This window comes from Lissotriton vulgaris, chromosome 9 (assembly GCF_964263255.1).
Source record: "Lissotriton vulgaris chromosome 9, aLisVul1.2, whole genome shotgun sequence".
Taxonomy (NCBI): Eukaryota; Metazoa; Chordata; class Amphibia; order Caudata; family Salamandridae; genus Lissotriton; species Lissotriton vulgaris.
In genome coordinates, this window is record NC_141697.1 from 1,041,166,947 (window position 1) to 1,041,194,023 (window position 27,077).

General features: G+C 42.2%; 1 protein-coding gene across 1 annotated transcript in view; it reads right to left on the minus strand.

Moving 5' to 3' along the window:
- Positions 1–326: 326 nt before the first annotated feature.
- HRH1 (histamine receptor H1) overlaps positions 327–27,077 on the minus strand; it is a 32,682-nt gene continuing 5,931 nt past the window's right edge. Inside the window, exon 2 of the mRNA XM_086938959.1 lies at positions 327–5,185. Within this exon, the coding sequence (XP_086795085.1) occupies positions 3,648–5,162 (1,515 nt within the window). The 5' untranslated portion in view covers positions 5,163–5,185 and the 3' untranslated portion in view covers positions 327–3,647. The remainder of the gene's footprint in view (positions 5,186–27,077) is intronic.

Genomic DNA, 27,077 nt, shown 5'->3' on the forward strand with positions numbered 1-27,077 from the left:
CCCTAAATTAGAGCAGTGTTGGACCACTCCTGATTTCCTAATTAGCAATAGCTTATCGAAATTACAGACTTCTATAGAGCAATGTTTGCTATTTTACATACGTTTAATGTTAAGTTCTGTAAAAAATGTTTAGCTGCAATGCTGGTAAAATTGACATCACTAATCCTCTTAGAATATGAAAGAAAGAGGCAATTATAGTATTTCTGATAATTTCTGCTGGAATTAGTTTTCAATGAAGTTGGCAATGTCTCGGAGTCCTTCAGAGTGAAGGCAATCCCGAGTGATCTCACAAAGGCAGACAAACGTGTTTGGTGTCATGTCCAGGAGCCGCCATTCCATTAGGGACTATAGGCATGACTGTTGCTGGTACCTTTCAATATGTGACACTCTCTCTCGTATCCTTATGATCAGTGTTTGCCTGCTGAACTTTGTCTCGGTGGCTAAACTGTAAACCTAAAATCAGCGCACTTATCTACAAAAGCCATGTCTGGAATAAGTACAGCTAGACTATATCACTCTAAAGGCAATTCAAACTGGTTTCAGAGACACCCATGTATTTATACCACATTTATTAGGTCAAAATATAAACCTAGACACACATCGTGAACATACTATCGACTCCAAGATATTATCAGGATGGAGTTAATAATAGTGAATCTACATTTACCAGGATGTTATTTCAGGAGATGCTATCATGATTACAATTCTTCTGTGAGTCAGCATTTCAGGAGTCAACAACGTGACAACCTTTCTATCTCACACCATTATTCAATACTTTAGATATATTGACCAACCTCTTCTGTGCTACTTGGTTCAGATTTTGTTGTAGGCTACAAATAACATCCAATAAAAAACATAACATCGGTTGCAGTGGAACATCATAGTGTCACGAAAGGAAAAACAGAAGGGCTGACGTTCCCCTTTTTGAACAAAAATAGCGTTTGGTTTGCCAGACCACCCATAGTCTGAAATTGAGATGCAAACACCATTATATTGTTTTTACCAGCGTCTGCTATTCAAAGCAATTAGGCATGTTCTTTTTAAAAATATGTCTTTTCTTTACTCTGCAGGAATTCAGGTAATCTCTAAAATCATTGTTTTGAAACATGAAGATCTTGCTGTTAATAATTGTATAAATAAGCTGCTGCTTAGGAGAGCACTACACCTACAATGAATATAACTTGAATTGACTCCAAATGCTATGTAACATTTTAAATATTAGTGGAAAATTATGATATTTTTTCCCCTAAAGAATTACATGCTCATTTTTTTAACCCTTGCTCAGAAGCAATTTCTATTTTTATATCAAGGTATCCATCTCTCTCATTAAGTCAGAAATTGTGTGAACAGAGCTTTAATCGTTTTCTTTAATGTGAAAGGGTATAAAAACTTGAGTATTTTAATAGGCTAACTCCAAATTTACGCTGACTCGAATTATTTTAGGATTAAACCGGCAGATTCATTAATCTCTATTTTACATCATGAATAATAAGGCGAAGAAAAACAAGTGTAATGAATAACAGGATTATTCCATATTATTAATTGAGACAAGAATATATAGAAACTGTTGCCTCAAAGACTCCTCAGCTTTACTTGTGTTCGAACATTGTTGACATCCTAATTGATATTGAAGTTTAATCCAGCAGGCACTGTATTTGACTTAAGAAGAACATTAACCACTTGCTGAGCAGGAAGATACTGATTACTTGAGGGCTCATCTTGATAACCTCTCCTACCGTGGGCACCACAAATTAGCATAGCCATTTATGGATCATGAATTACATTTACATTCACAGAACTGTATGTGGGTGAGAAGGATGGACAAGTCTTCCCAGAGCATGTGCGTGACATTCAAAGAATGTCAAAGAAAATAACTGGTGTCAAACAACAATATATGAATTCTTAAAATGTTGTTTTCCTCCTGAAGACGAAATGCCACATAACGCAGAGGAGGTCATGCATTTCACGTTAACTTTTCAGTGCTTAAAAATCAGCAACAAATGGTAACAGATGCCTTTTATGTTAGAGCTCATAAATGTAGAATTTTATATCAGCCCAACACATCATTGCGCCATACAAGTCTTTTTATGCCATTCTGTGCTAAGAGACGTCTTTGCAGTAAATTGTAATACAATCTGTTTCTTCAAGATTATCAGTTTGACTGCATTTCTCCCAAATTCTGGATTGGTTTGCTGTTTTAATGAGTGTTTAGGGCTTGCTCTTTTGTTCTGGCGAGCCTCTACTTCTGATGTTCAAGCACTAGCACTTAATGCCCCTCACAGTTCTATGTAAATGGACTGTGATTACACTTTCAAGGACTCTCTATCGTCATTAGGAGCTGAATACCACGGGGCGGAAGAGGATAATACCCAAACACAGACAGTTTCTAACCTTTTTTCTGTCTACTCCGCTCTTAAAAACTTCCCAATATAATTCACAGTTAGGCATTTTAATCTTAGCTAAATTGGCTCCTTAGAATACCCACATTAGGATATGTTGTCTCTTTAAAGCACTAGACCATTTTATTGTGTGTACAACATTGTTGATCCTTAAAATATGTGTGATATCTGCAGGTTTCAATTTGGAATATGCTGTGCTTTGTGATAGTTTATCCCTGACAATGTGTGATTGTTGCTTCAAATATTGATAATTAGAGAGTTAACACAATATAATGAATTCCATGTAGGCCAATGTGTGTTTTCTGTTATCACGTCTTGCTTATAATGAATTTGTTTCCAAGGACTGTAAGCATATGATTATGGATCATACGACAATTCTAGACATTTCCATGTGGCCATATGAGATACAAACATGCAGGGAAAATCCATTGATTTGAGAGGGCTGATTAGCATGCAAAATGTATTTAATTCTTTAGTATAATCGTCAAAATGGCCACAACATAAAGCCGGTCTGTATGATGATCCCAATCTCTTGAATGACTGAAGTTCATTAATTTGTAAACATATGCAGGTTTGGTTGCTCTCCAGTAATATAAATAGAGCCATAGAGTGAATGGTTCGATCTGATTGAGTCGTTCACATTTCCTTAGTTGACATAGAACACAAACATTTAATATGCTAACTGCAAATATTGCATTTCACTATTCTCATTAACCCAAAAATGATTATGAAGTACATTCTTGAAATACAAAGACGAAAGTGCAAAAGACCTGTTGTCATATCCATTTTGTTCTTGGGGACTTCTTTCTCTGCCTGTGTTTGGCCCTTTCAATCATTAAGTCACCCTTTGTCCTCTTTTCAGACATTTTTCACTGTTTTCAACTCTCAGCAATTGTTAACTTTACCCCAAAAGATGAGGAGATGCTTTCTTCTCCAATCCAGTTGAAATACAGCTTGTTTTCCAGAATACAGATTTCTTGTAGTTCAACTAAGGTAGTGTTTCATTGTATCACAGAACACTCTGGTCCTCTTTTGAAGCAGGCAATTTATGATCATTGGTTCAAATAAACATTCAGTGTAAACATGCTGCACCCATATTTTGATCTACTCAGTCACAACAAAAACACACTGTTTCTGACTTTTCATCATTCCAGAATGATTAATATCCAAAACGTTTGACATTTTTGGTAAGTTTGGAAACCAGATGTGCATTTGTTAAGAACAACCCAAATTACAATGCTCCGTTTACTAACTGATGTGAAATATCTTCTTGAAGGTCTTCTTAAAGTTCTCATTGCAAAGGGGATAGATAAATGGGTTTAAAGTGGAATTAATGTAACCAAGCCAAATCGTAAACATGTGGAAGTTGTGATTGCTGCAATTTTGGCAAAAAGCTATGACCATAAAGAACACGAAGTACGGAATCCAACACAGCATAAATGCCGCCATTATGAATCCCAACTGCTTTGCAGCTTTCCTCTCCCTATTGAGGTGTAGCCCCAGAATGTTCTGCTTGGAGTGAGATCGTATTGTCTTCCAGGTGTATTTCAAGTAATTTAAACTGGCTGCGCTCTTTGTTTCAGTTTTTGACTCTACCTCTGCAGTGCAAGCAGAATCTCTCTTACACAGGACAGTGTCCGCGAATGTGGCCTCGTCAGATGAACCAGACAACTCAAGTTCCTCGTTTTGTGAAACCGGTTCCTTCTCTTTCAGCTTTGCCTTCCTGACGGCTACAAATTTCCTGCTTCCCTTCCTGACTCCTGGATGTTCTTGGACAATAGTAAGGGGAAAGCATCGCAGCTTCACAACCTCACTTCTGCTTCCTTTGACCAGTTCTGGAGTTTGTTCACAGCCCCTCTGATGAGGACTGTTTTTCATACTCGAATGTGGAAACGGACTAGGTGCAAAGCTACCATTGTCTGCAAAGCTAGAGTGTGCAGCAGCATGATTTCCCTCTCTGTCTGGCTTTTTGTTGTAGACGTGCTGCTTCTCCCGAAGTCTGCTGCAACGCACCAGTTTTGTGTCGCAGACAGAGTGGAAAGAACCATTAATGAGCTCTCGGTGTTGGTAATGCTCTCTGACAGCCTTATAGATTTTAGTATAGAACCACAACATCAGTATAGATGGAACATAGAAATTCACAATGGCCGTCAGCACTTTAAACCAAGTCACGCTGTGAAATTCAGTTTCACACACGTGTGGCGGCACCTCTCTTACTCCACCATTGGCGAACACGTGCCACCCCAGGATGGGTATGATCCATGTTAGGGAAAGAATCCAGGCTCCCGAAATCATCACAGCGGCCCTGGTCTTAGTTCGGTACTTAAGATATTTTAGTGGTTGCTCCACAGAACGATAGCGATCAACACACAAAATAAAGAGGCTGAAGATAGAGGCGGTACTGGCAACATAATCCATGGACAGCCAAAACAAGCATGCAGGCCTCCCGAGAATCCATTTGTCTGTTAGTAGGTACACAATGTTGAGTGGCATGACAGCAGCGCCCACCATGAGATCCGCCACAGACAGACTCACAATGTACAGGTTTCCAACAGTGTGAAGCTTGCGCTCCAGTTTTACAGCATACAGGACCAGAACATTCATGACAACGGTGATCAGGGAAATGCTCCCGAGGGCAAGGCCTAGAGTAGCCGAATGTACTTCCGTGGTGTTTTCTGGAGAGGTCACATTTGTTTTCGGCATACTTCCGGGAACGCCTCCTGCAGATTTAGAAGACGTTTTCAGCTCTTGAACATTCATCATGCCTTAACTTTATGTTGGGAAGTCTGGTAATGAAAACAAATAGCATTTGGTTAGGTAAGGAAATGCGGTAAGGCTAGAGCAGCACACACACATACAGAAAATGATAGACCCAAAAAATTAAGCAGGTTACAAAAATGAATAAACATGTCAAGTTAATTTGCAAGATATAAATATAAATGAATGTTTGCATTTTAAGTCATCCTGAAGTCTTGTAGCTTTTTGCGGTGCCGAGTAACAGCACTACACAACCCTGCAAAGGCACCATGATTGCACGGAGTAGAAAGAACAAATTAGAGTTTAAATCAGATTATAATCCGCTAAATTGTTTTGTGTTGATTGGAAGGGAAATATGTAATTGCAGCCTGTCTTTTCACGTTATATTGTGCATGCAAACAAGTTAACAGCATGCACATTCCTTTTTTTGTGATAAAAGCATATTAATATTCACAAAGCAAAAGGGAGTACGTTTAATTTTAGTTGATGCCTAGTTTTAGCTCTTGCTCCGATTTAATTCTAATTTCAAAACGAACCACTGTTTTAAATATTTTTCATTTGGAGAAGGCATGGAATCAGGGGCGGCTGGTATGCTGGAGGAACGGGAGGTGAGTTGGAGGCACTAGGGGTCGCAGGGGGGAAATAAAAAAAACGTACCTTCAACCGGTCACGTCCCGCTCCTCTTCACCGCTTCAGGAAGGCACACGCTCCCAGAATGCCCTGCTGCCAATCCTGAAGCCAGCCGCAGCCGGTGGTGGGAGTACCTACTGGGCTGTGACGTGGGGAGGGCCAGGGTGGGGGGTAGTAATGTATGGATTACGGAGTTTAACAGGTAAGTAAATATATAAATAAATAAAACGAATTTCGTTGCGTGCACTGCATCGTATTTGGTATACAGTGCACGCAACAAAATTTGTTTTATTTATTTATAGGTTTACTTACCTGTTAAACTCCGTAATCCATACATTACTACCCCCCACCCTGCCCCTCCCCCTCCCAACGTCACCACCCGGCAGATACTCCCACCACCGGCCGCGGCTGCCTGAAACTGCTCTCGCACATGAGAGCAGCTTCGGGATTGGCCTCAGCACCCTCAATTTGCACTCCAGGACATACTGTGAGTCTGTGCCTGCTGTCCAAACCCAGCTGCATTGCCGGGTTGGAGAAAGCTTTCACTGCGCATGATGGTTTGGCCGACCTGAGACAGCCGGCCAAACCATCATGCGCAGTAATGAGAGTGCACTAACACTCCACTCAGTGCCTGTCACTACTAGGCCCTGCCCCCAAGACTCGTCTGGAAAGAAAAAATAAAACAAGTGTTTTATATTTCTTTGCCTGACGTTTTAGGGGGGGCGACACTCCGCCGCCATAGCGGAGGAGCCGCCGCTGCCTGGAATGCATACAAAATTGCATCAACAGAAACAGCCTATCTTTTGCACAACCACAAAAGAACTGGAAATTCTAAAAGCATAGTAAATGCAATGTGTAAACAATTCCAGTGTAGCACTAAGGATTTGAGTAATTACTGGTTATCTTCATTACTCCGATTCCCTTCCTTCATCTACCCCCTCCCCAAAACAACTAGTCACCACTGCCGTCGTCTTTTATTTTATTACTTTCTGTATTTCTATTATTTAGCTCTTCTTTTTCCTGCCGTTTTGTGTACTTTCAGCCAGCAGTTATATTAATAGAAGGGAGGGAGTGAAAAATTAGGGATGTGATGAGGAAGACCAAGAATCGGAGTAACATATTTAATCCATACTATGTAAAAGAACACTGTCCAATTCGATAATACGAAAAAATAATTCAGATTAGCAATTGGGCTGCCTTACACACACCTTTCAAAGAAACATGTCGCGTTTTCGTCAATGTCGCTACCTTTGCCCGCGTGAATGTACTCCCTATCCCTTCAAGTAAAGGAGCCTGAGAGACTTGGAAGCCTCCTTCATTGCCATCGTTCAGACTCAGTGTTGACAGTGTTCGCTTTTTCCCCTTTTGCTAACAAACCACATGCAACAGAGAAGCAGATTTCAGAAAAAAAGTCTGTTCTCTCCAAGTAGATTGACAAATATCCTATGCAAATCTAGTGTATATAAATCTTTTTCGAATTCATTAGCGGGATTGGGATAGAAAACACGTAAACAATATAATCTGCATGAATTTTGGAAGCAAAGAATATCTGGTTTGAATGCAATCTAATGTGAATAAAACTTGGTAAACATTGCTCTTCAAAGAAAATCGCCCAATTCTCCCCTCCTTCATGCCTGTGCAATTGCTACCAATTTTTTTGTACATTATCAAAGATAGTGGTACAGAATGTAAGGGTTCTAAAGGAATGACTTGCAAATCTGCTAATACTAATGATGAATCCCATCCTACAACAGGTGAATGAACCATGCGTCTGCGATTTTCAAAACCCTTCAAAAGTCATTTTGCCAATTTAGCCATTTCGGAAATACTTAACATTTCTCTGTATGCTCGAGTGGCTACTACCTGAGAACGTAAAGTTGCTGTGGAAAGACCAAACAAGAACCCAGTCGTCATAAAATCTATTATTTTAAAGCTAAAAGCTGTTTGTAGATGAGACCTAAAAAAACTATTTTATTAGAGCAAGCAGCATTCACAACATATTAGGAAAGAATGAAAATGAAACTGTAAACTTGGTTATCTTGACATATAGCATGGTCTAGCTGGAGTGCCACTGTAAAGCTCTTGGTACTGGAACAATATGCTCCTGTCAGCCAAATTCTATTATCAACAGAGCTGATGCACTTTGTACCAACTGCATATGATGTAGAGTCTTTCTTGATTCTGCCAAGTAGATGGCGTCATGTTAGTCCAGATGAGACTAGATGAGGTCATTGATCATCTGTATATAAAACTCCTGTTTGATGTAAGACAGTATCTTCCTAAGTGATGTCAACTGTAGAAAACAGAGTATTTGCCACTTTGGTCACTTGGGTGTCTAGAGACTGATTTGAATCCATATATATCCAGTTCTGGACTGACTTTGCTAATGGGTGACCCTTGCTATGTGTCCAAACCATATGGTACAGAATAGAGCAGTTTGAGGAAGAGTTAACCAACTTGCTTTTGAATAGATTACGTTTAAAAGAATTATCATATTTCCACCACTGTGAGTAGGACACACAGCTGAGCATACTTCTTTGCGCCTGGCTGTATGATGTAGCTCAAAAGTGATCTAGGTGCCATTGGAATCTATATAAAATATGGCTTGAATTAAATGTAAGAAATGTGCCAGAGGCATCATCTAGCCCTGAGGAACACCAAAACTGAGATCCTGGGTTGCTCAGTAGAATCGAGAAAGAGTCACAGTTTGTTTTCTATTTTTGAGAAATGATTTGAGTAACTGATAAACTGTACCATTTAAACGGACTGTTAGTAGCCTTGAGAATGTAATGACCGAGGTATTAAAAGCCATGGGCTTGTTCAAATAGACCAGTTCCCTTAGGCCACCCCTTCAACACATATTTCACAAACGAACCACTGCAATGCCTAGGGTAGCATACATTTTATCAAAAAAGTCCATGATATGTCGAGGACGAGCCACCATTATGCAAGAGGATATCCAGAATGTCACCAAGAACGAATGTTGTTGGTCCTAGACTGTAACCTGAGCCTTAAACTGCAATTGGTAACCATGGGTATCTGGGGGGAGCAGACTGTGGACTGATACTCTCTCTTCTTTTGCAACATGGCTTTAATGGTAGCCAGGAGCAATATAGTGCAGTATTGGAGGGAGGGGTGGGGGGGCAAGATTAGGCCTACAATATCTGAATGGATCTTGAACATGAACTGGTGCATGCAGGCAGAGGAGGTGTCTGTGTAAATTTGAGAAGATGTGGGGACCATAGAAGGGGATCAGAATGGACTTCTAGCCTGACGAGGAATCTTAAGAGGTCAAGATGGAAGGCAGCGGTGAGACCACATCTGACAGCGGGATACCGGAAGGGTGCTGGGGCCAAGGTGTTGGACTAGATCAGGTATGCTGAGGTGAGGCATAGTGGAGGGGAGGGGGAGGCCGCCACGGCTGTAGGTGCTGCAAGGGAATTGTTTGTATAGTTGTACTTGGTTTCAAAATGTAATAAAAATATATTAATTAAAAAAAGAATGGCGTGTTTCATGGATGGCCACTGTTTTGCCGGGGTATAACCAGAATATTACCAAGAATGCTGACAATATGTAATGGATTTACAACTATAATGGCAGTCATAATATCACTTTGAATGGCCACCGTATGCCAAGAATTGCAACCATTAACAGTTACATACCACCATTGGATATATGATGTTAGCACGCATACTTTTAGCACGCATACCATTACCACGCATTTTTTACAACGCAGGACCTTTTACAACGAATACCTTTACAACGCATTACACTACAACGCAGATACTATTACAACGCATACCATTACAACGTAAGAATAGGTAAGTATATAATATTTTTAAATAATGTAATTAATAATTATTTAAATATTTTAATTATTAAATATTTTATTATTAAATATTTTAATTAATATTAATTTTTAACAATTTGTAAATACATATGTTAAAAATACCCCTGTACCCCAAAACCCAAACCCAGCCCAGAACCCTAAAAATACCCCTGTACCCTAAAACCCAAACCCAGCCCTGAACCCTAAAAATACCCCTGTACCCCAAAACCCAAACCCAAACCTGAAACCTAAAAATACCCCTGTACCCCAAAACCCAAACCCAGCCCTGAAACCTAAAAATACCCCTGTACCCCAAAACCCAAACCCAACCCTGAAACCTAAAAATACCCCTGTACCCCAAAACCCAAACCCAACCCTGAAACCTAAAAATACCCCTGTACCCCAAAACCCAAACCTGAAACCTAAAAATACCCCTGTACCCCAAAACCCAAACCCAACCCTGAAACCTAAAAATACCCCTGTACACCCAAACCCAGCCCTGAAACCTAAAAATACCCCTGTACCCCAAAACCCAAACCCAACCCTGAAACCTAAAAATACCCCTGTACCCCAAAACCCAAACCTGAAACCTAAAAATACCCCTGTACCCCAAAACCCAAACCTGAAACCTAAAAATACCCCTGTACCCCAAAACCCAAACCCAACCCTGAAACCTAAAAATACCCCTGTACACCCAAACCCAGCCCTGAAACCTAAAAATACCCCTGTACCCCAAAACCCAAACCCAACCCTGAAACCTAAAACCTAATACCCCTGTACCCCAAAACCCAAACCCAACCCTGAAACCTAAAAATACCCCTGTACCCCAAAACCAGCCCTGAAACCTAAAAATACCCCTGTACCCAAAAACCCAAACCCAGCCCTAAAACCTAAAAATACCCCTGTACCCCAAAACCCAAACCCAACCCTGAAACCTAAAAATACCCATGTACCCCAAAACCCAAACCCAGCCCTGAAACCTAAAAATACCCCTGTACCCCAAAACCCAAACCCAGCCCTGAAACCTAAAAATACCCCTGTACCCCAAAACCCAACCCTGAAACCTAAAAATACCCCTGTACCCCAAAACCCAAACCCAGCCCTGAAACCTAAAAATACCCCTGTACCCCAAAACCCAAACCCAACCCGGAAACCTAAAAATACCCCTGTACCCCAAAACCCAAACCCAACCCAGAAACCTAAAAATACCCCTGTACCCCAAAACCCAAACCCAACCCTGAAACCTAAAAATACCCCTGTAATCCCAAAAATCAAACCCAATACCCCTAATAAATGTTTTTAAAAAAAGATAAACTTACCTATACTTACGTTGTAATGGTATGCGTTGTAATAGTATCTGCGTTGTAGTGTAATGCGTTGTAAAGGTATTCGTTGTAAAGGGTCCTGTGTGGTAATAGTTTCGTTGTAACAGTATTTCGTGCTAAAACATGCGTGGTAACAGTTACATACCACCATTATATGAGATTTAACTTGTAGTCACCAACAATGCTCACAATTAATCATTGATAGACCAATATTTTGCCAAGGAAAGCCACAATCTCACCAAGTCTAATAACACAGAACTATATGGTTGTTTGCTTACCAACATACCTTGGATTTTTACTCATTTTCTCACTTATTGGTTTGGTTGTTGCACACATTGGGCTCACTTTGCCCTTGCAATGTTCTAATTTTAATTTTAAGATGTGATTTATGATGTTAATAAATTCACATTTTAAAAGTAGAAACCTATGTTCTGCATTGTCACGTTATCATATTACAGTACTTTTGCTGTGTCATCCAATAATTCTTTGAAAAATGAAGTCTGTGATTAATTGTGATTGTAGGATCACAACAGTGTCAGTCTTCCTGCCAGCCCCCTCCTGCAGCTATAGACACAGACATCCACTCACATATTTTATGTAATGTACACTCATCTAGGCACACATTTGTTTGCAATGCTCATAGACATACGTCAGTCACAACCCCTTCTCCTCTTCTCTTCCTCACTTGCCTCTCTGCCGAGTGCAGTGATCCTGGTTACCAGTGACTCAATGGCTTGCAATAGTTTCCTTCCTGCTCTGGAGCACCTTTGGGTGCAGGTGACAATGGCAGCAGATGGTGGGATCTGGAAACAGATTGTGGTGCCATGGAGCAGCAGTAGGTTCAAACTGAGGTGGAAAAGTATGGTATCAGGCTAGATGGAACCAATCAGTACCCAGGCTTTCAAGAACATAAGTGGGGTTGGCTAAAGTGCAGACATAAATTGGTATTTGCTGTACTTGGAGTAACGTCTTCCATCATTATTATGTCCCATACCAGCTCGATCCCACATCTGATACTGAAACAAGTATTATATGAGAATGCATACCCTCTTTCACAGTTTGTTATAGGAGACAAAAGAGCAGACTTTTGACATGTCCCTGGAGTCTATTGGTCACTATTCTTAATGACCGTAAAAAATATATAGAGAAAGAGGAATCGCTAATATTTAGAAAATCAAGTTTCATGTGCTTCAATAAAACTTTTACTATAGTGCGAACATTGAGAATTAGGTTTAAAGTGAGACTGTGCTGTTTATCAATTAATCATGTTATTAGACTAGTTAGCAAGAACAAAGGAGAGCGTTGTGTTTGACTCAGAGAAATGTTTTCATTCTTTCAGTTACCCTTCAAGACTCACACAGTGTGCACACAGTTTGAAAGGCCAGGGTGTTAGGTACTGTCCACAATCTCATCTACTTAGATAATTATAAATGCTATTCTGATGGCTACTTTTAACCCCAGATTCCTCTCCTTAGAATACTCCTCAGACTAGATACCGAAAGCTTTTGCTAGCATTGCATCTGCCTGCTGCTAAGGTGGTGCCTTAGGGATCCATGTTGACTCCAAGCCATCCCGGAAGTGACGGAACTGAGCTGTATATAAGCGCCACCCGTGCGTGCTGACATATGTTCTTTTCATTCAGCGCCCTCCCACTTGGATTCGGAGCTCTGCTCCCAATTTCATTGGTCTTCTGATGACTCCTAAAATAAATGTCTGGTGTGCTGGGCAATGATGTCTTCTCCTAAGACTATAGTTTGCCCTCATTCCATGACTGTAGAAAACAGATATAGGCACACAGACCAACACGAGGTGTGTGTCTGGTATTTGCATTCAGGACATGAGTCAAAGTCGAGCAACATGTTTGCACTTATGCACCCAACGGTGCTCTAGGACGAGAAACAAAACGGTGGATCACTGAGCATCAGAAGAAGACACAGGCCTTTTGTAAGTCTGACTACTGCTTCACACCGAGGGAGTGGACTCGCTTCTACTCCCAAAGTAGCTATTGCAAGAAGTAAACTTTAGAGTAAAAGTCCTATGGTAAGCTGCAATCAAAGTATAATTGCAAGCACAAGAAAGTGAAGTGAGACTTGTCCCCATCCCACCACTCTCTATCCAAAAAGAAGGCCCACGGCTATCACAATGTCGGGCTCTTATAACACCAGCAAATAATAATTTGATACAGTCACTCCAAAAATAAATTTGTACATACAAATTATAAAAACTTTATTGTCACCAACCTAAAATTCAAAAGTAACAAGCATTTACCAATAATAAATACCTATTTAGCACCAGTTCTGGTTAAAGACATATTTCCAATCACATAGATAAATTGTCTGAATCAACCAAAAATCACACCAAAGCCTCCACAATCATAATCACTGGCAACTTCAATACTAACATTATAATGGCAGTAACAAAAGATAACTCTCTCGATGATCACTACAATATCCCATACCGGTCTTTTTTTAGCGCACAACAAAACCAATATGCAAGAGAATTATTAACAGGGAGCTTGATTTCTTAGGATTCAGGTGCCTTAGTGGTACAATTGAAAACGATTTTAAAAAACACAACACTTTTACTGATTAAAGACACAAAAAGCTGAAAGTAGACTTTGCAGTTGTTAGACACAGAGACACATGAAACTGAGACAAGTGCAGTAGAAGCACTGTTAAAGCGTTCTTTAAAATGTAAGATGAAGAAAACATACAAAAAGCAATACTAATATATATAAATGAGCTGCACTAATGTATATCTTAGGAATATGTTTAATACTTTTGCTGATGAAATGTGCTAATAATGAAGTGGCCAAGTGTTTGTAATGTAATTTGTTAGAAACCGCCATTTAGAAAAATTGGTGCAAAATTGTGTAGAAACTTGGTACAATCTCGAAATTTAGCATAATAATACTAGAGAGTCTATAGTTTATGAAAAGTGAAAAACTAACTTTGTAGTGTGAACGTAGAACATTTTACACTTATGTGAATGTTGAGAAACATTCTGGTAGTAGGGTATTTCTAATGTTAGTTATTTCCATGCAATCATCTCTGGTGAAAGTTATACTTATTCCCTATTTGAAACGATTTATTGCATTATATTTGATATTGATTTAAAGTTCATTTTATTTAAACGTGTGATGCTAACTTTAAGGCTTTATTAAAAATGCTTTTTCTCTAATGCTGACCTTTCCCTGACTTAATACAATGGACTGTTTACAACTGGTGACATGTTGCTTTATTTGTTCTGTACATATCAACATTCCTAAATGTTTCTTCAATGTTCACAATGAAATATTCCTGTGGGAACAGAATTTCAGCTGTTACTATAGGTGAATACTTTGTATTTCTTTTCACCAATATTAGGCCTATGTGTACTCTCAAATCCTTTGTTTCTCATGACCAGCATGGGAATGCTTCTCACTGTTGCAAGTGTCTTAGGTGACATGTGAATTTTAGCATGTGACAGTCTTTATCGTGGTGTTATATTTTATCACTGGAATTTGCTAGAGACTTTATAAAAGAAGAAACTCCAAAGGGTAGCAACGCCATTCAGATTTTTCCTACTTTGCCATAAACACCATTGATTTTTGTTTCTTGACAAATGCTATATTCTTTCCACCTTGCGAGAGGATGCTATGCGGATCGATTTTTGAGAACTTCCTCTTACTTTTGGACTGCTTTGCTGGTGCTACATTCGGTAACTGGTGGACTGAAACCCTTTTTTGCCGAACCATTTAAAGTTTTTATTTCCTTTATCTCTTTGTTCCATGCTAATGGACTCACCATTAATAGACTTTACATTTCAAACCTTTCCCCTTACATGTAGGATTTGAGCTGTTAGACAACCTATCCTTCTGCCCTAATGGTAGTGTGACTCTTTACTCTGTAAATTGATTATGATAATAACCATCCGATAAAGCCCTGCCTAAATGTTTCGCGCTTTATTGCAAATAGTGATATTCCGAACTGAAATTCTCAAAAGATTGCTAACGGCCATACATTTTAGATAGTTAATACAATAACCAAATTAATCTAATGCATGTCCGAGTCTATTATTGAGTCCTGTTGGTTCTTCCATTTAAACTGTGCTATTTTTCTGATGTTTTAATGTGATGTACGGAGAAAATCAGCAAGCTGTGTCAGAACATCAAGTATTACTTCTTTTGTTTTGTCTTACTTTGCAGAGCATTTGGCCTGACTCAACTCTTTCAGGAAGTTGGGCCTTCCTGATGCTATTCATTATTTCTAATGGCATGGTGAGCAAAAGATCAATGGATTTAACCCTGATCTCTTGACAGGGGGTGAATGTATGATTTATTCAGCATTCAGTCCATCATTTGTTTGCGTAGCACTTTGCACCATAAGTGGGATGGTTATGCCCAGACGTGGGTCCCCTGCTCACTGTGCCACTGGATTCAAGCTAGCCTGACTGATGAAGGGTAATACCCAGAAACTGGTCCCATGATGCTTGTTTCCGGACAAGGGAGGACCTGGCTTGGCAGTTCGGTCTGGACCGTTCCCATGAGGCACAGGGTCAAGACTTATTTGCATATGGCTGGGTCTAAACTGGGGTGGCATGGTGAGCAAAAGAACAATGGATTTAAACCAGATCTCTTGACTGGGGGTGAATGTATGATTTACTCAGCATTCTGTCCATCATTCGTTTGCATAGCATTCATTATTTCTACAGCATGGTTTTAAGAGTGGTGTACCTAAATCTGATCTCAAATTTGAGAGTCAACTGTCAATTAATTGTCTTTATTAGACAGCTAACGTGTTTTGGGCACCCTAATTTCCACTCCTCCTATCAGCGGCTAAAGATTCATCAGAGGATCATTGCCTCTATGGTAAATGGGAATGTTGGAAATAAGGGGACCTGTACTGTTAGAGTAGTAAGGAGAGAAAGTATGTAATAAAAAATTTGCCAAGCTTGCTCTCCAACAACTACTTGGCGCAGCATACTTTTAGCTCAGTAGGAAATAAAACAACCACGGACTACAAATATGTTCACAAATTTGTATTCTCGTTATTTAAAATTTGAATTTGACAGGCCATTTGGAGAGTGATAATAACCACAACATATTAGATTTCCATAGTTGTTCAAGTAACACATGAAGTATGCAAAACATAGCAAGTGGAAGACACTACCCTCATTGCTAAAAATAAAATAAACTTCAAGAAATAATCAGTGGACTCATAACTAGGAGACATTGACCAAGAAAATCTTCAGTTTCTTAGCATCCAGTGTTAAAATATGCAAGGATCCCCACCTAAAAGAAAATTGATTTAAACAGTAAATATTTAATTAGAAAAAAGGAAATACAGTACAAACAAACAGCACTCACGATTCTAGCTTAATCTCACAAAGATTAAACAATATGCATCCTGAAACGTATCTATAAGAGAAATATTCAGAGAATACAAAAAGAAGGGATCAAAGCCTGGACGGAGCTACAGCTGACAATCATTCAAAAGGATTCAAGAAAATGTTGGTCTAAAAGAGGATCGAGCACAGACCATCACGTTAGAAGATGTGACTATAATATATTGTATGATAAATGGGTACTGCACGTAGAGAAATCTTTTGAAAGATTTAAATTACACACTCAGAATACCAGTGCCAATCAGAACAATTTGGCACAACCTCAGAAGCAAATTGAACTAAAAAAAGCAGATCTACAAGATCTCCCAGTCCAAATTAGATTTTGACCGCTAGAGGTACATACTAACAATACTATACAACCCTGTCCTAATGATGGGACAACTAGCAGCCTTGTGGAAAGGCTCAATAATCAAGCAGTACACAAGAGAGGACCAAAAAGTGAGTCTAGAAATTATCATTTAATAGCGCTCCTAGTTGCTAAAGCAAAACCTTTTTTCAAAACATCTCTTAGGACACCTAGAAGATTGGGCTATTTAAAATATTCTTATAAAATGTAATCAATCTGGATTTAGGATCTCATGTTCTACTATAGATACTATAGTTGCCTCAACAAGCTTGGCAAACAAAACCATACAGAAAAAAAGGGGAACTTATTAATGTTTTTTATTGACTTTTTCACCACCTTTGACCGAGTTAACAGAAGTAGACTGTGGCAAAAAAGAATTACACTCTGGAACATGGGTCCAGGTCAAGCTGTCCGAATGCAAGAAGGTAATTCCTAAAATGCCAATTAGGAACTGCTTAAAACAAGGCAGTGTTCTAGTCCCACTATTACTCTCCCTATACTTTGCTGATCTTGTACAAACCTTGAATCAAGGTGATGCTGATGCCCCGAAGCTTCGGAGCACCTTGAATTTGTACTTAGTATATGCAGACAACCTTATTATCCTCTCATAAACATGCAGCATTGGCTTCTCCATGGGAGCGGAGAAGCTTCGCCCCCATCCCCACACCGCTGCAGAAAGCCAATTTTTGTATTTTTTATAAAAGGATATTATTACAATTTTATTTTTCCGGCTTTCTGCCGAACGGAGAGGGCAGGGCAGGCAATGACAAGTGGCCCTTTCACTGTGAATTGCCCATGTCGGTTTGGCCGGCTACATTATTATGGCCAAACAGACTTGCGCAATTCAACCTCTCCAGCCCGGCTGCATAGACAGCTGAGTTGGGGAGCAGGCACAAGCCTTCAGTGTTCTTGAAACGCTGAAGCAGCCTGCTCCAGCAAATCCAGACACTTCTCTCATGCAGCATGAGAGCAGAGTCTGGATTGGACAAGGAACTGTGAAACCTCGCGCTGGAGGAGTCTGGAGCCGGCTGGAGAACGCAGAGGATGTGCTGCAAGCTAAGGTAAATGAAAGGTTTTTCTTCATTTTGAAATATATAAATGTTTATAAGTATGTTTAATTTTATTTATTTCGACTTACCGTTTTTGTGGGTCACCAACCGCCACTGCAAACACGGCTTGACTTACAAAGACCCTTAACTCACTTAGACATTTATTGATCAGAATCACCTGAAGTTAAACTTCACCAAATCTAAAATAATGACAATAAGAGGCTTCAAGAACAACTTTAACGGATCTGTAGATGGAACAAAAATAATACAATCAGTTACACTTACTTACACAATATTCACCAAGCTCCAGCACATCAATCAAGCTACAAATAAAACTATGGAAGAAGTCAACTATCAAGCGATATTCAAGGAAATTTGGAGGTGGGGCAATTGTTTCGACCACCTTTTAAACAGCCACTAAGCTGCCAAATGGAACCCCTAACCATAGCGGATAGCGAGGCAGGTGAATTTACAATTAGGGTTGATCTGCACATCACTGTGAAAGGACTCTTGGTCTATAGACCTTCGGGCCCCTATGCACACTTTGTCGCAAGCCTGTTGGAAGGTATTACGGAATCTGCCCTACGGAGGGATAAATTCCTTCTGCTAGGGGACCTTAATATGCATTTGGAGAAATCCCTTGATAGGGGGGGCTGTAGATCTATGTCAGGAACTACAGTCATTTCAATTAAACCTGAACTCGAAGACCCCTACCCATCAGCATGGCCATTTATTGGATCCAGTATTTGCTAATTGGGGGGAAGTTGAAGTGAACACGCTCATTCCCATCCCCTTGCCTGATCATTTATTTGTTCCCTTTGTGGTAAAAATTCCAGAACCTGGAGCTCCTGAGCAACCTATGTTAAACTACTTGTGTCGCAAATGGGCTGGCTTCTCCCAGTCGAAGTTTAACGAAGCTCTGGCCAAAGGAGGGCAGCCGGGGGTATCGATGCCGAAACTGCCTGCTGTAATCTTGAAAGAAGCATAAGAGATGCTCTTGACGGCACTGCCCCGCTACGTCTGAATAAAACAATGAGTAGGTCTCAAAAATCAGCACCATGGTACAACGACGACTTGCGCGTAGCTAAGAGAGAGTGCAAGCGCCTAGAGAGGCAGTGGAGGATAGCCTTTCTCAATCAGGCCAAGTTGGAATACCAGGAAAAACGGAGAACCTATCATGGGTTAATCAGATGGGCCAAGGCAACTTACTATGCAGAGAGAATTGGGGAAGCGGAAAATTCCACTAAGGAATTATTCAAGATCTGTAGGGAAATCTCATCACTCAAACTGTCTGCCATGCCCACGGAAAGTTCGGTGGAATCCTGCGATCGTATCGCGGGCTTCTTCTCAGAGAAAGTGGCAAAAATATATTCCTCCTTTCCGGGAGCAAAAAAAACGGGTGTAGAGTTTGTGGAGCATAGGAGGGATGACGGGGAGATCATAAGCTGGATAGCTTTACCACCCCTCCCCCCGAGCTGCTCCGTAGGATCTGCAGGTCTATACAGTCAGGCTCACCCAGGGATCCCGCCTCACCTAAATTGCTCGGGGATAGCCTTGACATTCTTGAGCCCCACATCAGGCATCTTTTAGATGTGTCATTTAGGACGCACACGGTGCCTGATGGCTGGAAGCAGGCGGTGGCACTCCCACTTCAGAGGAAGCCCAACGTCAGTATGGAGAAATTGGATAACCTTCGCCCCATCTCGCTGCTACCATACTTGGCTAAAGTGGCTGAGAAGGCTGCTAATCTACAACTTATGGCCTATGGGGAAGAAGCCAATCTTCTCCACCCTACGCAGTTTGGGTTTAGATCACTCCACTCCACGGAGTCAGCTCTGCTTATGGCCATTGAGACCATTAGACAGGGAGTGGATGAGGGACAGACAATGGCTCTCAACCTTTTGGACCTAAGCGCCGCCTTTGACACTGTAGGAACAAAACTGGGTCTTGGCTCCTAAACAGCAAGGCTAAGCCTATTCAAACTAAAGCACCAACACAACTGCCAATACTGAGCTGACTTATTTTATTTTTAGTCAAGAAGCTGTTATGAATAAAACATAACAGTCTATTTTCAATTTCGTCACTAGTTTATTTTAGTCATTTTTTCTAGGTTAGAGAACTTTTTCATTTTTTCAAAGAACATTTCTTGTGCATATACAAATATACAAAAACTATACAGATTTATACAGAATTTACAGAAACATCATGACTAAACAACACATCCATACCAACCTTTCTCACTGCATGCATTCAAAAGACATTCACACTCAAACAAGGAAAATACCAATGAGATATATGTCAAATGTCAACAAAAATGCTATTTTTCCAACAAGGTAGAATAGTTTGATGAATCCTACATTTTTTATTTTCAAACAATCTAAACTATTAGGGCCATATTATGTCATGTCCTAATCCAGTCCTTTTAATCTTTTTAAATTGTTGACAATTGACCACTGAGGATCGACGCGTTTCGAACCCCCTATTACGGGGTTCTCTTCAGGATCAACAAGAATTCTTAAAACTCCAGTAGAGAGTGTCACACGGGCTGATGTGGGTGTTGTTATCTCTCAAGCATTATGATTCGCTTGGAGTGCCCGATATTGGCGAGGGCCTAGCTTGACCTGGGCTCACTGTGATTCGGGGCGTCTCCTTTAGTCTGCCGCTGTCTGAAGCGCGACTGCAATTAATGCACTGTGTCTTGTTCGATAAACTCAATCTCTCGATTAGACGGAGCCTCCAGTCCAACCTTCGTTTGGGAAATCACCTTTGAAACTGTAGCACACTACACCTTGCTGCAGTGTCTGAATAAGGGCGGTGTCTCAGGCGCAGCGCTAAAATGGATTCAGTCTTTTCTGACGGAATGTAGGTTCCAGGTCAGACAGGGTGCCCATTATTCTAGAGCTGTGAAATTAGATCAGGGTGTCCCCCCGGGCTCGGCCCGGAGTCCCACCTTATTTAATCTATACGTTTCCCCAGTGGCAAGTATAGTTGAGGGTTTTGGAATGCGGATTGTGTCATATGCTGATGACACACAGCTAGTCATCTCGCTATCACGGGCACCTGATCTGGCGGCACTCAACTTCAGAGCTTGCCTCCTGGATGGCTAACAACTGCTTGAGGTTGAATGGTAGCAAGACAGAGGTGCTCGTGGTGGGGGGGCCCGTCTGTGTGGTCATTGGCATGGTGGCCATCCTGCTTAGGCCCAGCCCCCATACCATGGCAGCAGGCTAAAAACCTGGGTGTATGGGTAGATTCGGGCTTTACATTTGAACCGCAGATCAGTCGTGTGGTGGAGGCATGTTTTGGTGTCCTCAAAGGTCTACGTAAAATCATTGACCTTGTCCCTACAGAAGCTAGAAGGACGCTGGTGCACGCCCTTGTCACCTTGCAATTAGATTATGGTAACTTATTGTATTTAGGTGGCACGGTTAGGAGTCTAGACCGACTACAGGTGCTGCAAAATGCAGCTGCTCGGCTGGTCCTTAGGCTCCCTATAAGGGCCGCCTCTAAAAGGGCCCTGGAGGCTCCTCATTGGCTCCCTGTCAGGAAAAGAATCGTGTTTAAAGCCCTATGTACGTGCCACCGCATTATTCAAGGCATTGGGCCTAGGCCCCTGCAGAACCTTATCACTGCCTACAGGCCCGTCAGGTCTCTCAGATCTACTGGAACTGGCCTGCTGGTGATCCCTAAAGTCAAAAAGGCCCGGATGGGTGGCAGATCCTTCCGGCTCTTGGCAGCTAGGAACTGGAACAAACTCCCGCTTGAGCTTCGCCTGGAACCCTCGGAGATCAGATTTAGAAGAAAGCTCAAAACACATTTGTTCCTTCAATAAATATCCTGGGCGCCTGAAGCACAGTAGGGGGCTCTGGGATTTCTCACTCACTAAAGCGCAGGGACACGCCGGTGTGCGTAACCAGGCGCTTTATAAGCTCCCTTATTATTATTATCATGGCCATAATGACAAAAAAATACCCCAATACTTTTATATAAAGGTGTGACTTTCATCAATAAATAATAACCAAACTGAAGAAGCAACATAAAAAATATATGCTCAACAATCAAATTAAGCTTTACTACTCCTCACTGCCTCTTAAGACTTGAAATTGGAATAACCTCTTTAACAGCTTTCAAGGATAAAAGCTAAATAAACTATATTTGCAACTGCTTGAACCTGGTGGAAGAAACACCAAAAAACTTTAAGGATAAGTGATACACACTTCATGAGCTTCAGTATTTCCAAAGAATTTAGAAATAACTTCACAGCTAACTAAGTTTCAACTACCTTCACTGCTACCTAGTGCTAATTAAAAAAGCAGTTAGACAACATCAATTTGAGGAGAATGTGGCCCAGCTAAAACTATACAAAAAATTCTCACTGTCTTATCAATACCTTTGCAATAAAACGCCAGGACTATCTGCACTCTGCTCTGGAATAACAAACAACAATCTCCTTCCTTAGATTCAGTATACTCTACATACCACTTTTTCAATTTGAAGGTGCATGGTGTGGAAGAGAACCCAACAAAAAACTAAACCGATTATGTGGTTTAATGTAAGAAACAATTGATCACATCGTTTTTTCTTGCCCAATCTAATATATTTAAGGAAAACACATTTCAGTCTCTAGAGGTTAGAACCATTCATGGTCAATCTAGTTTCCACGCAACAATACTGAACAAATTGGTATTTTGTTTTTTTACTTGGGTACAGCAGACTAATATAGGTTTATTATTAGTAGCAGCATATGCTGATATGTTTGAGAACCATCTTATTATCTCTTCTGTATATGAAGTAGATGTTTTTGTTGTAAATGGTTTTAAGTAAATTATGCAATAACTTACTTACAGCTTTGTTATCTATTATAATGTGATGAATCTGTGATTAGAAATAGCTTTCAGAAGAACAAGTTACTTACCTTAGGTAACTTTCTTTTTCTCTTCTGACCACTGTTTTCTGCCCTGCCACACCCCCGTTCTGTGGAGTGGCCTCTTTATACTATCTAAAAAGGCCAGCAATCTACACATCGGTTCAACCGATCGATCATGCTTTGTGCCTGTGGGCGTGGAAAGAAACAAGTAAGAAACTGACGTCAGCGCGCAGGGGTGCCACTTAGTTGCAGATCTGTCACTTTTTGGGTGGGATGGAGTCAATGTAGGCCCGTGTCCAGTCTGGCGCTGGGGGAGTATTCTAAGGTGAGGAACATGCAGTTAGGTAGAGGGTCTGCCAGAAAGAGCATTACCGAAGGTAAGTATCTTGTTCTTCCAGTGTGCCTGGTAGCTTTTACTTAAGTAGGAACTCATTAAGTGTACTATCTTATGTAATAAGCTTCAAGCACTTAGGGATTCACTATAGAGTCTAACTTCTTCAGCTAGATACATAATGTAGTTACAACCAAGACACAGTGATGTGCAGGATTTTTCATTGTGCAAGTTATTTAGTCTTCAGTAGACTGCTTTCTTTGACATCTTGAGCAGGGCACTAGACAACAGCTAACACGTTTCACACATTGTAATGTGTAGGTGAGAAGGTTTTATACGTAGTCACGCTAATGCTATTTTTAGAAAGAAATTATGGTCATTTACATTTAGATTTTATTACAGCTAATGTTGGCCTAAATTTCAAAACGAGTTAACATTGCTTGCCATCTTTGATTTGTGAAGTGAGTATTTTATTTCTAGTGAAGCTGAAGTCCAAATGCTGTTAAAAACTATGTTCTTTTTTCCTTCTTTCCCATGTGAAGAATCTTCCTTTTCTTTATAATTATCATGGAATATTGTTTTAATGAATCAATACCAAAGGGGATTATGGACGGAGTGATGTGCATATGGCCATGTCTGAACTGGGGTGGCAGAGTGAGCTAAAGAATGATGATGGATTAAACCCAGATGAGTTGACTAGGGGTGAGTGTTCGATTTGCTCAAACTCTCCGTCCATCATCCCCCTTTGGTATCGCTTTGTTCGCCCTAAGTTGGCAGGGTATGCCCAGATGTGGGTCCCTTGCTCACTTTGCCACTGGATTCAAGGTAGTCTGGCTGATAAGGGTTATGAACCCGAATCGGGTGCCAGGATGCTTATTTCCAGTCAAGGGAAGTCATGGCTTGGCAGTTTGGGCTGGACTGTTCCCATGAGGCACAGGGTTAGACTGAATTGCATATGGCCATGTCTGAACTGGGGTGGTGGAGTGAGCTAAAGAATGATGATGGATTAAACCCAGATCAGTTGACTGGGGGTGAGTGTTTGATTTGCTCAAACGCTCCGTCCATCATCCCATTTGGTATCGCTTTGTTCGCCCTAAGTTGGCAGGGTATACCCAGACGTGGGTCCCTTGCTCACTTTGCCACTGGATTCAAGATAGCGTGGCTCATGAGGGTTATGAACCCGAAACCGGTCCTAGGAGGATTGTTTCCGGTCCAGGGAAGACATGGCTTGGCAGTTTGGGCTGGACTGTTCCCACGAGGCACATGGTTAGACTGATTTGCATATGGGCATGTCTGAACTGAGGTGGTGGAGTGAGCTAAAGGATGATGATGGATTAAACCCAGATCAGTTGACTGGGGGTGAGTGTTTGATTTGCTCAAACGCTCCGTCCATCATCCCCTTTGGTATCGCTTTGTATTAATGAATAGTGTGGTGTTTCGGTGTGGGCCTTGGTAATTAGGCCTGGTCGCATGCGCTGGGGTGGATACGCGCAGCGACAGCCAACAGCCCACACACTTGGTTCTCGTCGGAAGTGACGTGCCCGAGCGCACGCCTTCCATTTATTGACCCCCGCAGGCCACGCCTGGCCTGCGGATGTGTGGATGCGTGTTACGTGCATCTGCTAGTGTGCTAACCGCACTACATCTCCATCCAACTACACAAAACTTTGAAAATGTTCAACCCAAGGCTATTCAGAATATCACAATAATTGTTGACCAGGCGTTCTGTACTTGCGTGTCCCCTTGATGACGACTTCAGGGTCTCAGCTGACAGGCGTAGTCATTTAGTCTTTGACTTGGACGGGGATTAGGCCTCAGACTGTACCGCGGGGTGCGGCCTGGCTCTCGTTCCCCGCTGTGCGATGGATTTCGGATGGGGGTGGACATGATTGACAGTCCTCCTCCCTGCACTGGCACCGGCCCTCGTGTCTCCGTTGTTGAATCGTCCTTTTCCTCTTGTGTTGCGACTCGGGGCGGCTCGTTGGTTCCATCCATGGCTTCAGAATTCACTCCCGGGCTAGGGGGGACCACTTTGAACCATGAAGTGTTTCTCGAGACTTCTTCCCCCCCCCTGTTGGCCGTCACCATAGTTCCTCTCGTGTTGGTGACAGTCCACGGGCCTGGTTCGTAGAATGTTTGGAATTTTCCCCCCGGGCGTCTGTTCCTAATGACAACCTTGTCTCCTCGATGTAATTGCTTTGGTGTCGCCCTGCGCCGGTGGCTCGCTCGCACATTGTTCCGGCGTCGGCGTTCTTGAGTCTCTCTCATGTCAACCCCTATCGGTGTCGGTCCTGTGGCGATGGGAAGGAGGTCTCTGCGTTGGCCCTGAAACATAAGTGACCACGGGCTCTTCTGAGTAGTGCAGTGGGGCGTTCCTCGATATTCGCTCAGAAACTCATGTAGTCTTTGCTCCGGGTCAGCTTCCTCTACCACTGCGATCCTGAACATTTTATTGAGAGTTCGCATAAACCTTTCGGCCTCTCCATTGGCTTGTGGCCACTGGGGAGTAATGCGCCTGTGGGTGATGCCTCTACTTTTCAAGAACGTGGCGAACTCTGTTCCCTGGAATGGCGGTCCATTGTCACTCTTGATCTCGCCGGGGAATCCGAATAGTGAAAATACTTTTTCGAGCACTGGCCCCACGTGTATGAACGCCGTGGATGGCACTCTTTCCACAATGGGGTATTTAGAGTATGAGTCAATGACTACCAGGGTGTGGCCCTCTCCGGGGAAACTTCCGAAGTCCACGCTGACTTTGGACCACGGGGTCGTGCATGCTTCCTCAGTGATTATGGGGACCGGCCTTTCTGGTTCGCTAGTTAACTGGCAGGACATGCAATTCTTGACATATTCTTCCACTGTGTTTTCTAGTTCAGGGAACCACACCTTCTCTCGCATGCGCGCCTTCATTTTAGTGGCACCCTGGTGGCCCCCGTGGGCGAGCTGGGTAGCTCGGTGTCTGAGACGTTTCGGTATTACTAGGCGGGTCCCTCTCAGCAGTATGCCTTCTTCCGTGGCGCTAAGCTCATGGCGGATGTGCCAGAATTTCGTGAGGGTTTCCTTATCTGCGGCTGTCCAGGTGTTGGGGGGGGTGTAGGTAGTCCGTCCAGGATCCCTCTTGTACTGCTTGCAACGACCTCAGGTATGGGTTATCGTCCACTATCGCCTCCTTGATTTCTTCGACGGTCATGCATTGGGGGCAGGAAGTGAGTGCTACCCACTGGACATATTCCTCACAGTCTCCGTCTGCAGCTACTGGCTCTTGGGGTAGTGGGTGGCGCGATAGGTAGTCGGCTGGATTTTTGGCTCCCGGTCTGTATACCACTTCCATGTCATAGGTTTGCAGCTGGATCACCCACCACTCGATACGTGGTGGTGGGTGGGGAGCAGTGCCCTTGAAAAGCGGCACTAGGGGTTGATGATCGGTGACCATCACGAATGGTTGTCCTTGTAAGTAAAGATGAAGGTGGCTGCAGGCCCACTTGATTGCCAGGGCCTCTCGCTCTATCTGTGCGTATCTGGTCTCGGTCGGGGTCAGCGCCTTGCTGGCGAAAGCCAACGCCGTCCATTTTCCGGGCTCATGTTCTTGTGTCAGGACTGCCCCCAGGCCCACTGGGCTTGCGTCCACGATGACCTCGGTCCGCTTGGCGGGGTCGAAGTATGAGAGCGTTGCATTCTCAAGGAGGGCGTCCTTAATGCCTTGAAACGCATCGTGTTCCTTCGGGCCCCATGTCCAATCGGCGTCCGCCTTCGTAAGTGCTCGGAGGGGCTCGCTGCGGGTTGCCAGTCCTGGTATGAACCGGCCACAGTACGTGGCCATCCCGAGGAAGCTCCTTACCTCCGTTGGGGATTTCGGCGCTGGGGCGTCCTTGATGGATTTGGACTTTCTCGGATCAATTTGGACCCCTTCCTGGTTGAACACATAACCAAAGAATTCAATTGATGATTGGAAAAATTGGCACTTTTCTTTGTGGAGGGTTGCTCCATAGGTGCTCAGTCTTTTTAGCACATCCCGTAGTTGTTTGTAATGTTCGGATGCGGTGGCGGAATGAATTAAGATATCGTCGCTCACATTGAGTACCCCCGGTAGTCCAGACAGCAGTTCCCGGATGGTGTTCTGGAATACCTCCGCTGCCGACGATATTCCAAAGTTGAGGCG